Source organism: Gopherus flavomarginatus, chromosome 3 (genome assembly GCF_025201925.1).
Source record: "Gopherus flavomarginatus isolate rGopFla2 chromosome 3, rGopFla2.mat.asm, whole genome shotgun sequence".
In the NCBI taxonomy this organism is placed as follows: domain Eukaryota; kingdom Metazoa; phylum Chordata; order Testudines; family Testudinidae; genus Gopherus; species Gopherus flavomarginatus.
Window position 1 is genome coordinate 173,118,624 of NC_066619.1, and position 14,462 is coordinate 173,133,085.

The 14,462-nt window shown below is 39.7% G+C and overlaps 2 protein-coding genes across 3 annotated transcripts in view; one reads left to right on the plus strand and one right to left on the minus strand.

The window, feature by feature from the left end:
- NPNT (nephronectin) overlaps positions 1 to 14,462 on the minus strand; it is a 665,225-nt gene that overhangs the window by 17,961 nt on the left and 632,802 nt on the right. The window lies entirely within an intron of this gene.
- DKK2 (dickkopf WNT signaling pathway inhibitor 2) overlaps positions 1 to 14,462 on the plus strand; it is a 72,880-nt gene that overhangs the window by 8,117 nt on the left and 50,301 nt on the right. The window contains exon 2 of one of the 2 annotated variants that reach the window (XM_050944548.1): positions 2,133 to 2,341. In XM_050944548.1, coding sequence (XP_050800505.1) covers positions 2,144 to 2,341 — 198 coding nt within the window. In that variant the 5' untranslated portion in view covers positions 2,133 to 2,143. Of the gene's footprint in view, positions 1 to 1,235; positions 2,342 to 14,462 lie in introns of those variants that run through there. The other variant, XM_050944547.1, reaches the window with a different exon arrangement.

The window sequence follows — 14,462 nt, forward strand, 5'->3', positions numbered from 1 at the left end:
ACATTCAATTTTTTTAGCACACTAGTAGCAGTTGGATGGGTTCTTAGGTGGGATTTGGATAACCGGCATGCCCAAATTACCGGAATCCATGTCCCAGATCCAGAAGTTTGTGGCACTGCAGCACCAAGATGTGCTGTATTCAGGAATTTTTTGGTGCACTGATAATAGTTGAATGTGTTCTTTATTTGGATAATGGAATTTAGAGGCTTGGGCACAAAAATTGGCAGGATACAGAAGGATTCATGTCTTGGATCCGTGTTTTTATGGAGCTAGTGCTGAAATGTCTCATATTGTGGAATTTTTCTGCACACTGCTAATGATTGGACATTTTTTATTTAGACAGTGGAATTTTGTAGGCCTGGGTATAAACATTGGCAGGATCTAGCAGAATGCAGCATTTTCTGGCAGGATCCAACTTTTACTCGCATCTCAGATAATTAAGGCTACAATTTTGGCACCATTTTTTTTAGCAAATTTCACAGCAGAGATGGGGGGGAGGAAGTCACAGAAAGGTCACCCAATGACCCTCCCAGAGCCCTTAAGGAAGCCTCTCTCACCAGCCTGACCCTGCTGGAGCCCTATACCATCTTCCCGACAGCTCCTTACCGGCAAGAACAAGACCTCAAATGACTGGTCCACCCTGTATCCCTACCTGGCCAGTCCCTGGAGCCAAGAGGAGCTACCGCTGCAGTTCCAGCAGCCGGCAGTTCTACTGCACAGTGCAGAGCAGGAGCTGGCCGACATTTTACACACAGCATGACTCAGAGCAGGACCTGGGGGCAGGTGGGCTGACTGGGCCGTGCTGCAGCAGCACATTTTTTCTTGTCCAGGTTTTTAAACGTCGGGGGCATAGCACTTTGCCCCCTTCACCTCTGTCTCCAGTGCCTATGGAGCTGGGCCCAAACCTGCAGGAGGGAGCCACCACTGCAGCACAAACTCATCATGGGCTTTATTGAAATTCCTGATTTATTCTGAACACCATGCCTTAGTGCCAAAATCTTAGCCTTACAGATAGTCCAGTGCAAAGGGATATGTGTCCTTGAGTATGCTGACCGCTGAAACACTATGTGTATGTACTTGTGTTCAGGAGGTGTGCTAGTTGCTCAGGGGGACACAGACAGATACAGCCCCCTGTGTTCCTAAAGAAGGGGGGATACTTCTGTCTCCCAGCCAAAATGGGAAGAAAGATCTGCTGTTGGGAAGGTGGGTGCAGGGTGCAAGGGGTGGATGAGAAGTCAGTTTCACTCTTTGTCGTTCTGAACTGGGGGCGGAGGAAAGAGAAATCCATTGTGGAAAGCTATAAAAAGTAAAGGGGGCAGTGGGAGACAGAGCAAAGTGAGAGACTGTCAGAGAACAGTGACTGTGTGTAGAGATCTGTGCTAAGGACTTTGTCAGAGAGTTTGTCTAGATGTCTGTCTGTTTCTGCCTGTGTGATCCTGACTCCAGGGCTTCAGTCCCCAGGACTCACCCTGTCTGCTTGTCTGCCGGATGCCTGGAGCCCCTGACCCCAGCACCAGCTAGTCTGTAGGAGGAGAACGTGTCCTTTTCACAAACACTGGCTACAGAGGCTGAGGCAAAAGAAAGAAAAAGAAGACGGGAGGGGAATAAAAAGGAGGGAGAGAGAAACAAAACTAATCCCAGCCCTTGACGGTGCTGCTTGGATTGGATCTGGTTTGAGTTTTCTCCCTGCTGACTTGTGTAGCAAGAGAGGAGGAGTGGGGGGAAATAAGTAACTGACTCTTCGTCTGAAGTTTGAGCAAACCTGCGGGGTGACTCCACTGGTGGGAAGCTTTCCTGGGTGCAATTGCCTCATAGTTTATTGCTTCCAGTCACTAAAAAAATTCCTGAACTTCTCAAGAATCTGGAGGAAAAAGCCGTCACTTCACTTGATCTGAGTGTTGCTCATTTCCTATAGACTGTACTTTTTTTTTAGGGGATTCTTTTTCCTATCTCTCCCAGGACAGCGGTTTTCTGAGCGTGTGGCATTGAAATCTATTGAGTTGTTTTGTTAACAAACTTCGGGAGATTTTTTTCTTTTATCCCTCTGCTGTTTTTTAAATCCTTTTTTGGTGGGGAGGGGGAGATGATGCTGCTGATATGGAATAAGTGCTCCTGCTGTCTCCTCTTACTAGCCGTGATCCTGATGGTGGAGAGCTCCCAGCTAGACAGCTCCAGCTCCAAGGTGAACTCGATCAAATCCACTCTGATGGGGGAGGCTCCAACGCAGGCAACCAACAAATCTGCAGGCATCCACCAGGGACTGGCACTTGGGAGCAGTAAGAAGGGCAAAATCCTAGGGCAGATGGGAAAACCTCCAAAGCACCATCATCGGCAAGGAGAGGTAGGACACAATTCATATACACATCTTCCTCTTTCTCTCACTAATGTGTAAATGATTATTTTTATATGTGATCTCTCTCCCTCTCTCCCTACTTCACGTAGGTCTAACATTCAACTTTATTATATTTTTTAAAAAGTCAGATTTGTAGTCCCTCCCTTCTTGATAGAGCTTTCCTTCCAAAATGAAATGAATTAACTTCTCCAAGACAGTCAAATACAACATTGTTTTTAGAGGAGTAGATGTAAGAGGGAGATTTATAAGGTTTTAAACCTTTTATTTTTCTTAAGTATCAATTGTCTAAGGGAGTCAGTAATCTTAAATGATTGTCTTGAGCATTTCTCTGCTGGAATTGCTCATAAAGACAGCTGGAAATAAAACCGTTAATAATCATAATAATAATTAATAATTAAGGATGTAGTTGTTTGCTATTTATTTTAGTAAGTCAAGTTTGAGCAGATGATGTCAAATTAGAGCTCAAAGTGAAAACGATGTTGCTAGTGATAAAATGAAACCCTTCATAAAAATCACAAGTGGGAGATAGAGCAGGAGAAATCATCTTGCGTGAAAGTGTACTAATGAGGGTCAGAAGGCTTTCTAGTCTAATATTTTAGCAAAATTCTTGTGCATAGTTATGTGTTTAGGGTGAGGTAGGAAAAGATTTGCATATTTCACTCTGGGACACCCCACAATGTTTGCAGATGTTTTCTTTGGTCATGACCACAGTAGGCTGGGGACAGAATGACAGCCCTCAGGATGGGGAGGGCAAAGCTGAGCTGAAATAAAAAGGAGTTACAGTTACAGAAGTAGAATGGGAACCCTATTTGTCTGTGAACAACAACTCCTTCTTCCGCCTGCTTTGGATATACTCAAAACTGACTGAAACATTTCTGCATTTGTGTTTCCTGGATGGCAAATGATAAAGTAGCATTTTAAGTCATCAGCCCTCTATTGTCTTTTAGGTCGCCACTTGAATGGCACATTATAGTGATTGTATAAATGGCATAGATAGAGCATGCATTATTTTGCTTTGGAAAATACTGGTTTTCATACAATCAGACACTAGTAGCACCTCCAGATACAGCTGCTTTTCATAAGCAACAGAGTGTTGCGGCAAGGGAGCTGCCAACATTCAGCACTGGAGAGGAAACATACTGTGTGCCTAAAGGGTCCCTGTCCTGTTCACATCTTTCTTTAAAGCAAGGAAGAAGCTACAAATTCAAGTGATTCACTGAATTCACTGAATTATTTCACTGCAGCTTCTTAATAACTGGATATAGCTATTTTGTTAGGAGTGCATGCAAAACTAGCAATATGTGATTAGGGTTTTATTTTAAGCTAATTACATGATTTTTTAATCTCTCTAGCTTCCCTTCTCAGACCCCACAATGTTCTACAATTCACACGGAATTCCTTATCCCTGAGCAAAAGTTAATAGCAGGTGCTGTAGCGAAGTCTCATATTACTAAGATTATTGCATTCTTTTACTACTTTTACATTTACTAGGAAACAATGGAGTATGACTTATTATAACTCGCCATTGACAAAATAAAGGAGCACTGTACATTTTTATTATTCATTCTTCTTGCTTTCTTCACTGTGTTTAATCACCAAGAGGCAGGTTTTGCCACCCATTCTCACACCCCATAATATCTTGCTCTCTGAGCAGACCCTTAGTTTCTGTGCTGCTGCTCCCACAGTAACGTACAAGAGTATAGAAGACAGGATCTGGCTATTTGGTATTAACATGGTCACCCTTATTCAGGATAAGATGTCTTTAGCGCTGAAGACATGTTGATACTATTCACCTATTCCCAGTGAAGTCACTGGAACTGCTCAGGAGTAAGATTTGCAGGACTGGGCCCTTATTTGCTTGCTAATTTGACTATTTGTCCATGTATATTGGCTCTGAATCACTTGCACAAATTAGTGATGCTCTACTGCAAAGCACTCTGAGACATCTATATAGAAATATAAATGTCCTTAGTGGTATAAAGATGCCACTTAGTTTACAGATCCTGTTTTTGTATAATTTGGACTACAAATGTATCGCTTCAGCTAAAATCCTGCTCAATTTACTCATGTGAATAGTGTCAATATTTCAATGGATTACATGGCTGAGAAAGGCAAACAAGATTTAGCTCAAGGAGCCCCATTCCTGCACTCTTTACTCAGGAAAAACTCCCATTAGAATTAATGGCTGTTTATCCTGATCAAGGAATAAAGGCTTGGCTCCTGTTGAGAGGGTAATGTATTCATCATATTTTCTCATTAATGAAGCTTCATCCTCATTTGTGGCTACATCATCAGGTGTGGGGTTGGATAGCCATGAAAATTGCTGAGATTTACAACCAGTAATTCTTAGACATTATTTCTTTCTCTCATTCTTGAAGATAATTAACACAACACTTCAGTAAAAAACAACAACAAATCTTGTGCTGATAGTTAATTTTTTTGTTGACATTTATGGTTTCAGAGTTGGTAAGCTGCTGAATTTCTAAACAGTGGTATCATATATCACAAACCAATTAACACATGACATTTTAATAATTTTCTTAAAATAGAGCTTTATTAAATTAGTACTCTTCCTTGATTTGTTTAGACTTTCGGACATCGTTGTGGGAACTTGATATGTATGTTAAAGGAGCAGCGCTTCCTACATTTTTCTCGCTAATGTTTTTATCCATAGCGGGATTGATAGTGTGATTAAAAACAGCAGTACCTTTTATTTCCTTGGTATTAAAATGTTGAGACTTTGATTTTATGTAGAAATAGAAAATGGTTTTTTTAATAATTAGGGCATAAAGTGCAAAGCAAAACTAATAAAATTTAGTTTTTGGTATTACGACAGCTGCAGAGTATGGGCTCAGTTATTTGCTCATGTAAACTGGCAAAGCTCAACTGAAGTCAACAGAACTCTTCCAGCAAAGAATTTGGTTCACGCTGAACAAGAGAACAATAGCTAACACCCCAATAGTTGTTGGGGTGTGCGTGTGTTTGTTTTTTCGGTTAGACCACTATGCGTTTGGTGCATTTCTTACATTTATTTACATCTTATGATGATCTGCGACATCAAGATTAGGATTGACTCTAATTTAATCAATTAAAGAAATGAATGTGTTAATAGTCCTTGATTTCTCTGAAATATTGATGTTTCCTCTAGCGATTGACACTTAATGCTTTCACTTAGAAATGGATGATCTTGCTCTTCTTTCTCAGGCAAAGCTCCTATTGAAGTCAATGGGAATATTCGTATGAGTAAGGCAAGCAGCATCTGGTTTCAGATTATATCTACGCAGCAATTAAATACCTGTGGCTGGCCTGGCTCCGCTGACCCGGGCTCACAGGGCTTGGGCTGCGGGGCTGTAAAATTGCGGTGTAGATGTTCAGGCTCACATCAGATCTCTAGCTCTGGACCCAATGAGAGAGGAGAATCCCAGAGCCCGGGCTGCAGCCTGAGACCCCACAGCAATTTTTATCCTGCAAGGCGAAGCCCTGAGAGCCGAAGTCAGCTAACCATGGGCATGCCTCAGGTCTTTTATTCCAATGTAGACATACACATATGGGGCAATCAGGAGGAATACAATTTTTGAATAATTCTTGAACACAATTATGCCTATACAGTAAGCATTATTTCTTTAAAAATAGCCGTAACATAATTTAGCAGTTTTTCAATTGCAGAGAGTGAGAGATCATAGAATTGCTGAATTATTTGGATTTGGCTGTCTCTTCATTCCTGTCACTCATCTGCTCATTTTATGGTTGTTTATCCACTTTCACAAAAGTGTAAAATGTACAAGCAGTCACGCTAAGGAAATTATATAGACATATGGGGCCATATGCGCCTCCATTTACTCAGTAAGGACCTGATTCTGTGTTACTAACTCACATGAGTAATCCTACAAGGAAAGGTGGCAGAATCAGGCCCCAGGTTAGTTGCTGCTCCATGAGGCTCAGTGAAATCAATGGCTTCTTTTCCTGAATCAAGTGAGCAGGAACAGTGTAAGAATGTGCTATTCTAAGAGGGCCTGGTGACATGCCATCACCGCTTCTCACTTTTCTTTTTAATTTTGATTTAGATGTGTGAACTCTGGGAACAGCTACCATTTTGGGTTCTTGAGAGTATGATTATGGACTTATAACCTTTTAAAAAAATAATGTAAGGTTAATGAAACATGCCAGATTAGCAGTACTGCGAATTGAATTTTTCTAATCACTTATGTATAGTTTACACTGTGGCAGGGCAAGCTTTCCCATGCCATCCACCACTGTTCTGAAACGATCAATTTAATGGGCAAAATTCTTACTCCTGGTTGAAAGTAATGAAGATTCCCTTGACTTCAGTGAGACTGTATTTGTATGCTGTCTCCGTACCTCACTTCACCACAATTTGCATTTACCCTTCTGTTTCCTAGAGACTCTCCACTCTCTGTGCTTCAGCCTTCCCAAGTAGCACTCACTAATGTAGGTATAGGTTCCTCCCGTCTTCTAACTCCATCCTCTCAGCTGTGCTCTATCCACCTACTAGCTGCAACTACTTTCCTTTACTAATGCATGGGTCCTAGTAGCCCCCTCCACACACTTTTCCCTAACTCCAGCTACAGGCCCCTTCTTTCTTCCTACCTCTGCCAAGTCCAGTCCCTTCTTCCACTGCCGCTGGCCAAAAGAGCAGATGCTGAGTAGCTGAACTGGATCTCCACTCCTCAATGGGCCTACCGTTTCGTGGTGGTTCTGGGCGTTGTTGAGAGAGTGGACAATAGCTTTGAGCTGGGCGAGAGAAGAACGAGGGGTTAAGAGGTTAGAGGAAAGAGCAAGTGAGAAATTGAGTGAGTAAAAAAGGCTAGTTAAGGGAGAAACAGAGTGAGGAAAATGGAGGAGATAAGAGGTTGAAACCAGCAAACCTTTGTGGGTTCAGATGGGTTTTTTTGTTTTTTTCTTTGTTTTTTTTTACTATAAACTTTGTGAGCTGAATCAAAATGGCAGAGCTTTGCACAGCTCTAATATTCACCAGCTCATTTACATACTAGTGTTTCTCAACTGGACATAATTACCAGCATGAACACTGTGACATCCTAGAAAATGCTAAGATGAGATTTCTTAGTAGCAGGCAAGTAAAACAGCATGAGACTCAGTAATTGACCACAGTATCCTGAGAACACAGCAATAAAAGGTACCAAAGACACCAAAAATGTAACCACAGTATCTTGAATTGCTAACAACCAAGACAGCGCCAATTATTTAACCACAGGATCAAGAATAATTTAACTACAGTATCCAGAACTATATCCAGCCACAATAATTTTATGTAAGTAACCAGAATTGCTAGCATCCATAAAGGCCGCCAAAGAAATTATTCTTTGCCCTCATCTTTAGCTGTCTGGAATCTGGACACTTAACTGGCTGACTGTTAGCAATCTTGTTAAGCGGCCGAGAAAACTCTTTCTTTCTCTGTGGGAGAACTGGGCAGGAATTATTTCCTTTCTGTGTCTCACTTTGAGTCCCCTTTAATGTTTTGTTAATATCTTAATTTGGAGGAAGATCTCCCATAAAATAGTATTATATTTATTTATTACAATTTATGACTGTTCATATAACAGTGACATCTAAAGGCCTTCAGCTGAGATTGGAGTGTCACTGTGCTAGAAGCTGTATAAACACATATCAAAAGACTGTCCATATTCTGAAGATCTAACAGTCTCAATAGACTACACAGACAAATGGTGGAGAAAGAATTTGATAACATTTTTTCCCTCTGTAAATGTTTTTTTTTTAGCACCTGCCTGAGTTCAATTAAGCTGAAGCTTTGTATGTGCAAATGAGATACAGTTTTAATTGTAGCTAAAACTGAGCATTTGTATCTGTTGACAGCATGCTACATCTCTATCATATTCTGTAAGTTGAGTAAACATTCTGGGTCTTATTCCTGACTGCTTTACAACTATGTTTCCCAGGACATATAGTACAGTGGATTTAATTCTGCCCAGCTGGGGCCCCTTGAAACCAGTTCCTGAGTTTGTTTTTTCATGTGTCCCTTTACTATTTTAAAATTTGCCACATCAAGAATTAAGGTTTTATTCAAAAGATTTGTTTTTAAAGGCAGAGGCCTGGCCTCCTCTGTGTGGGCATTAAAGAGCTGTGGCCAGATCCCAGGGGACTTTTTATAAGAAGTAGGCTTTGCCTTGGTGACCTTCACCAAACTTTCCTCAACCCCACAGTAAGTGTGCCATTTGGTTGATGCTTTCCATGCTTAATAGCGTGTGTCATGTCCATGGCAGAAGTGTCAGATGTGTAAAGATTGTAAATTGTCTAAGGATCTTTAAGCATTAAAGGAACTATCAAAGAAAGTAAGGTCCCGCGTACAGTTAGGCTGTTGATCTTAGAAGAGCCTCAGGGGGTCCTTTGAAAATTTTTTGAGGGCTAGATTGTGCCTTTGGCACCAGATTGAAACTAACTTCCCTGAGCTTTGACTCTAGTGACATGGAGAGTCCCACACAACTGCCAAAGTCTTTAGGAGGAAAACTTTCATAGTTTGGTTCCAGGTGATGTTTTGTCTGCAAAATTCTCCTTTAATTTTTACAGTGAAAACGCGAATGTTCGTGTCTTCATTGCAGATCCATCCTTGATCAAAAAGAGGCCCTCATTGACACCCTCTTTGAATGAAATTTTATTAGGGCTGTTGATTAATCAGTTTACTTATGCGATTAACTCTAAAACATTAACTGCGATTAAAAAAATTAATCACAATTAATTGCACTGTTAAATAATAGAATACCAACTGAAATTTATTAAATATTTTTTGATGTTTTTCTACATTTTCAAATATATTGATTTCTATGACAACATGAATACAAAGTGTACAGTGCTCACTTTATATTATTATTTTATTACAAATATTTGCACTGTAAAAATGATAAACAAAATAAATAGTATTTTTCAATTCACCTCATACAAGTACGGTAGTGCAATCTCTTTATCGTGAAAGTATAACTTACAAATGTAGATTTTTTTATTACATAACTGCACTCAAGAACAAAACAATGTAAAACTTTAGAGCCTACAAGTCCACCCTGTCCTACTTCTTGTTCAGCCACTTGCTAAGACAAACAAGTTTGTTTACATTTACAAGAGATACTGCTGACTGCTTCTTATTTGCAACGTCACCTGAAAGTAAGAACGGGCATTCGCATGGCACTTTTGTAGCCGGCGTTGCAAGGTATTTACGTGCCAGATATGCTAAACATTCATATATCCCTTCATGCTTCAGCCACTATTCCAGAGGACATGCTTCCATAAATAAATTATTAATTCCTTTTGTGACTGAACTCTCTGGGGGAGAATTGTAGTCTCCTGTTTTACCCGCATTCTGCCATATACTTCATATTATAGCAGTCTCAGATGATGACCCACCACATGTTCATCTTAAGGACACTTTCGCAGCAGATTTGACAAAATGCAAAGAAGGTACCAATGTGAGATTTCTAAGGATAGATACAGCACTTGACCCAAGGCTTAAGAATTTGAAATGTTTTCCACAATTTTAGAGAGACAAGGTATGGAGAATGCTTTCAGATATTTTAAAAGAGAAACACTCTGATGTGGAAACTACAGAACCCGAACCACCAAAAAACAAAATCAACCTTCTGCTGGTGGTGTCTGGCGAAAATGAACATGTGTCAGTCCACTCTGCTTTGGATCATGATCGAGCAGAACCCGTCGTCGGCATGGACGCAAGTGTCCTGGAATGGTGGCTGAAGCATGAAGGGACATATGAATCTTTAGTGCATCAGTCACGTAAATATTTTGCGATGTGGGTTACCTGTTCTCACTTTCAGGTGACATTGTAAACAAGACGTGGGCATCATTATCTCCTGCAAATTGTAACCAAATTTGTTTGTCTGACTGGCTAAAGTAGGAGTGAGTGGACTTCTAGGTTCTAAAGTTTTTACATAGTTTTATTTTTGAATGCAGTTGTTTTTTGTACATAATTCTACATTTGTAAATTCAACTTTCATTTGTTTTTTTTACAGTGTAAATATTTGTAATAAAAATAAATGTAAAGTGAGTACTGTACATTTTGTATTGTGTTGTAATTGAAATTACTATATTTGAAAATGTAGAAAACATCAAAAATATTTAAATAAATGGTATTCTATTGTTTAACAGCACAATTAATCACAATTAATTTTTTTAATCGCTTGACAGCCCTAAATGTTATCTTTGCTGCAAATGAAGATCAATTTTCCCTTTAAATTTCATGAAAATAGAGCAGTTTTCAATTTCAAAATGAAACTTAAAAACAATGGAATTTCAGTTTTTCAACTTCTTAGTGAAAATTTCACACAGCTCTAGAACTAGCTATAAAAATCATGTTACAAATACATAATGTATCCTTACATTCTGCCTTGGGGAAGGAGACATAAATGGACACATACAATTATACCAAATGGCCGAAGTACAAATCAACAGTGCTTTCCCTTTTCTTCCCATCATAGTTATGGTTCTCACAATATTTGTTCTTGTGGCAGTCCCCATACCCATCTATGATTTATTAGTTCCTTTGGGCATATAGACACAAAGTCATTGATTCTGAAATGAGCATATCTAAAATCATTAATGAAAATAAAAAGCTTCCTCATTTAACAACTGCTTTGGACTTTCTATGAGTAAAGAATGGAGGAAAGGAAAATAACGTTTTTTAAGCCCTTTTGTCAAGAAATCACTTAAGCACTTGCTTCAGTCCCATGGAACTTACTTACAGTCTTTGATATGACACAGTGTTCATATGACAGTTATGAATCTTTGAAAACTGCTCTTTGCGCATATGTAATGCAAATAGTACAATTTTTAATACATTCTAGTAATGACAAAGGTGGACTGTTCTGCAAATGCTCAAGGTATGAGATGTTGCTCAACTTCACAGGAACTCTGCCTCATTCTCTCCACATAATGTAGGTGTTAACCAGGCTGTGTATGCTTTTAAAAGTAGACCCATTAGTCCAGTGAATGAAAAGATAGGCTTCAGATCTATGCATTTTATAATTTCCGTTGAATGAGCCAGTGGTCTGCAGGACTTGTGACTGCCGAACTGAAATTTTGACTCTTTTTTTTTTAAAGTAGGGTTATTTTTAAATGGAATGATAAAGAATACAAGCAATGGTGTGTATATACTCTGCACTGCAGTAGCCAGCTTACATCCCTAAAACCTCATATTCATCCATGACGTTTTCTGTATATCATTAGGATCACAGCCCTGGAAGTCACAAACCTTATGGGAAAAGATTCCTTAGATGATACACTTTTAGATGAGGAATTCTGAACAGGGTAGTCTCGAGCCACTCTTCTTTTATTACATCATGTTAGACTTTGAAGGTTCCCCCCCATTCTGTTCAGTTTAATGAAATTCCCAAAGAGCCTAAAACTACATGGGTTTCAGTAAAATAAGATTCATTAGAAAGAGAATGAGAAAAATCATATTAAAACAAACTAAAAATATGCATAACACAACTAGTCTGAAACCATATGTCAAAGCTAATCTAGATGGGTACAGTTTGGATAGCTGCAATGGAAACATTTTCAAAAGTGCCTAAGTGTCTTGGAAGCCAAAGTCCCATTTTCAAATGATTGCCAGTGAGGCTTAAGCTCCTAAGTGCTAAATCACTTCTGAAAATGAGGCTTCGGTTCCTAAATAATTCAGATGCTTTTGAAAATTGTATCCATTTCATTCTTCTAGAGCAACAGGTATGATCTGGCTACTTTCTCTCATAGTTTTTTTATCTCATATGTATTCATGTAGAATACGTTGGGGTTTTTATTTGTTCTGTTTTGTTATCTGAGCTCAGTCCAAAAATATTTACAGATTGATGTTTAAAAAACATTGTTTCTTTTACAACAGAGAAGCAAAGATGAGTTTAGGAGATCGTTTCCCTCAATTTCTCCTTCAGAAGAGGCTGCAGATCAGGCTAAATGAAGCTGTTTTACAAGCCTCTGTTCCAGTAAGGATAGAATGGACTGCACAAATCCCATCTGCTACTTGGCTTCTCCTCTTCTGGGTTGAAGATTGGGGAGAACATGCCAGTTTCTATCCAGCTGCTCTTCATTATGGAGATAGGGAAATGAGGCTCTCACACTTTCTTTTGACAGAGTGGTGAAAGACTAGTGTTCTTAGAAAAGCTAGTTTCCCTCCCACTTCTCTTCATGTGGGAGAAGGGCTCCATGGAGTAAATGTTGAGCCAAGATCATCTTCTTTCCTCTCTTCTTAATGGGTAGAATTAGGCTTGGTGAATCTGCTGTTCCCTCCTCACTCACCTCCCTACAAACTGCTATTTTTCGTGAGAGAGTAGGATCAGGTGGAGAGAGAATCTGGTGTCATTCCTGTCTTCCTCAGGGGGAGTGGCTCTGAGGACAGGACTATGAGTTTACTTTGCTACCGGTTCTTCTAGTGGAAGTGTAAATGATCAGATAGAGGATTCTGCCTTCTTTCCAATGGGGCAAAGGGGCTAGATTCTGGGAGGTCATTCACATGTATTTCCTTCACTGGAAGAAATCAGATGAAGAGACGGTGCCTCATCCATCTCTGAGGAGAGATGATAGCTCATGGGATGAGGAGAGCGTTGTCTCTTGGATGGGGGATCTGCAAGGAAGGATGCTTGTCTCATGGACGGAAGGGAGCACACTGAAGTGACTTAGAGAGGGAAGAGTAAATTGTGCATTGCAAAGGAGGTAACCCACATGGGAGCTGTATCCTTCACCAGTGGAAGAATTCTCTGATCCCCGACAGAGACTACATTCACCTCAATTATGTATCTGGGGCATGGTTATAGGGTGACATACATGGGAGGCACGCCTCTTGCAGGAGAAAGAAGATGGTATTGGTAGATAGAGATAGTTAAATAATATTGAACAAGGTCATTCAGAAATAAACAGACCAACTTCCTTGTACTGCTGTACATGAGGTCATATAACATAGTTGTGAATATATAGATGCCACTAAGTAGAGGTAGCAATTATTCTGGAATCCTATACATTTCCACATTTTAGCACAGACAGTCTGAAAAGCCATATTGGAGTGGTATGCAGTGTTTGTGAAGCCATATGGGTCCCAAGATATTAGAGAGACATGGTGAGAGCTAATTTTTTGTTGGACCAACTTCTGTTGGTGAGAGAGACAAGCTCTCAAGCTTACACAGAGCTGTTCTTCAGGCCTGTGTAAACTTGAAAGCTTGTCTCTCTCTCTCTCACCAACAGAAGTTGGTCCAATAAAATATATTACCTCGCCCATCTAGTCTCTCTCTCTCATATTGGAGTTTTGTCATTCCTTCTCTTCAGTTTGTCACCCAGTCAGGCGCAGGAATGATACCATGTGCTTTAAGTAACCAAACATATAGCGCAAAGAGTGAAGTAAACCGTTTGTGATCAGCTAATGGAGCTGAAATTGTTCATCCAGACTACTGAATGAATACTTATGATTAACAAACGAATTAGTAAAAATCAGGATCAGTTTATGAATGACTCAAAGAATATTATTCACCATGATATAACTCAGCTAGCTCCTATGAGGGAGCCAGGACTGGGCAACACATGGCAGTTGTATCTGTATGGAAACAGCGGATCCTGATGTCTCTGGAAGGGGCCAGGAAAAAAGGTGGGCTGCTATTCTCTCTCCCAACAAATTCCAAAGCAGAGCCTGATGGTGTACACAACATCATGTGCATCTTGTTAGAGACAATGTGTTCACTGAGGCCAAAGTTCTGTCAAAACTTATGTTTAAAAATCCACTTTTAATATAACGTTTTAGTGGAAGGGTTAAACTGTTTAACTTGGTAAAAATGTATCTGCAATTGTTTAAATTAATACAGGGCTTTCAAAATGCTCTTCAGGAATGCTTGTAAATTTCTGTGCTTGCTTTTTTTTTTTTTCCCTCTCCCTATTGCTATCTTCCAGAACCCCCTTCACAAGGAAATGGCTTTTTAACAAGAAGAATCCTCTTGAAATTACATTTCCAAGGGGGTCCTTGCCACAGCAGCTGCAAGAAATTGCAACTGAACTTTAGTATCAGTTGGTTCTCATTGTTAAAATGATAGGTGACCAAACAAATATTTGTATTATAACTTATTTGTTGAGCAAT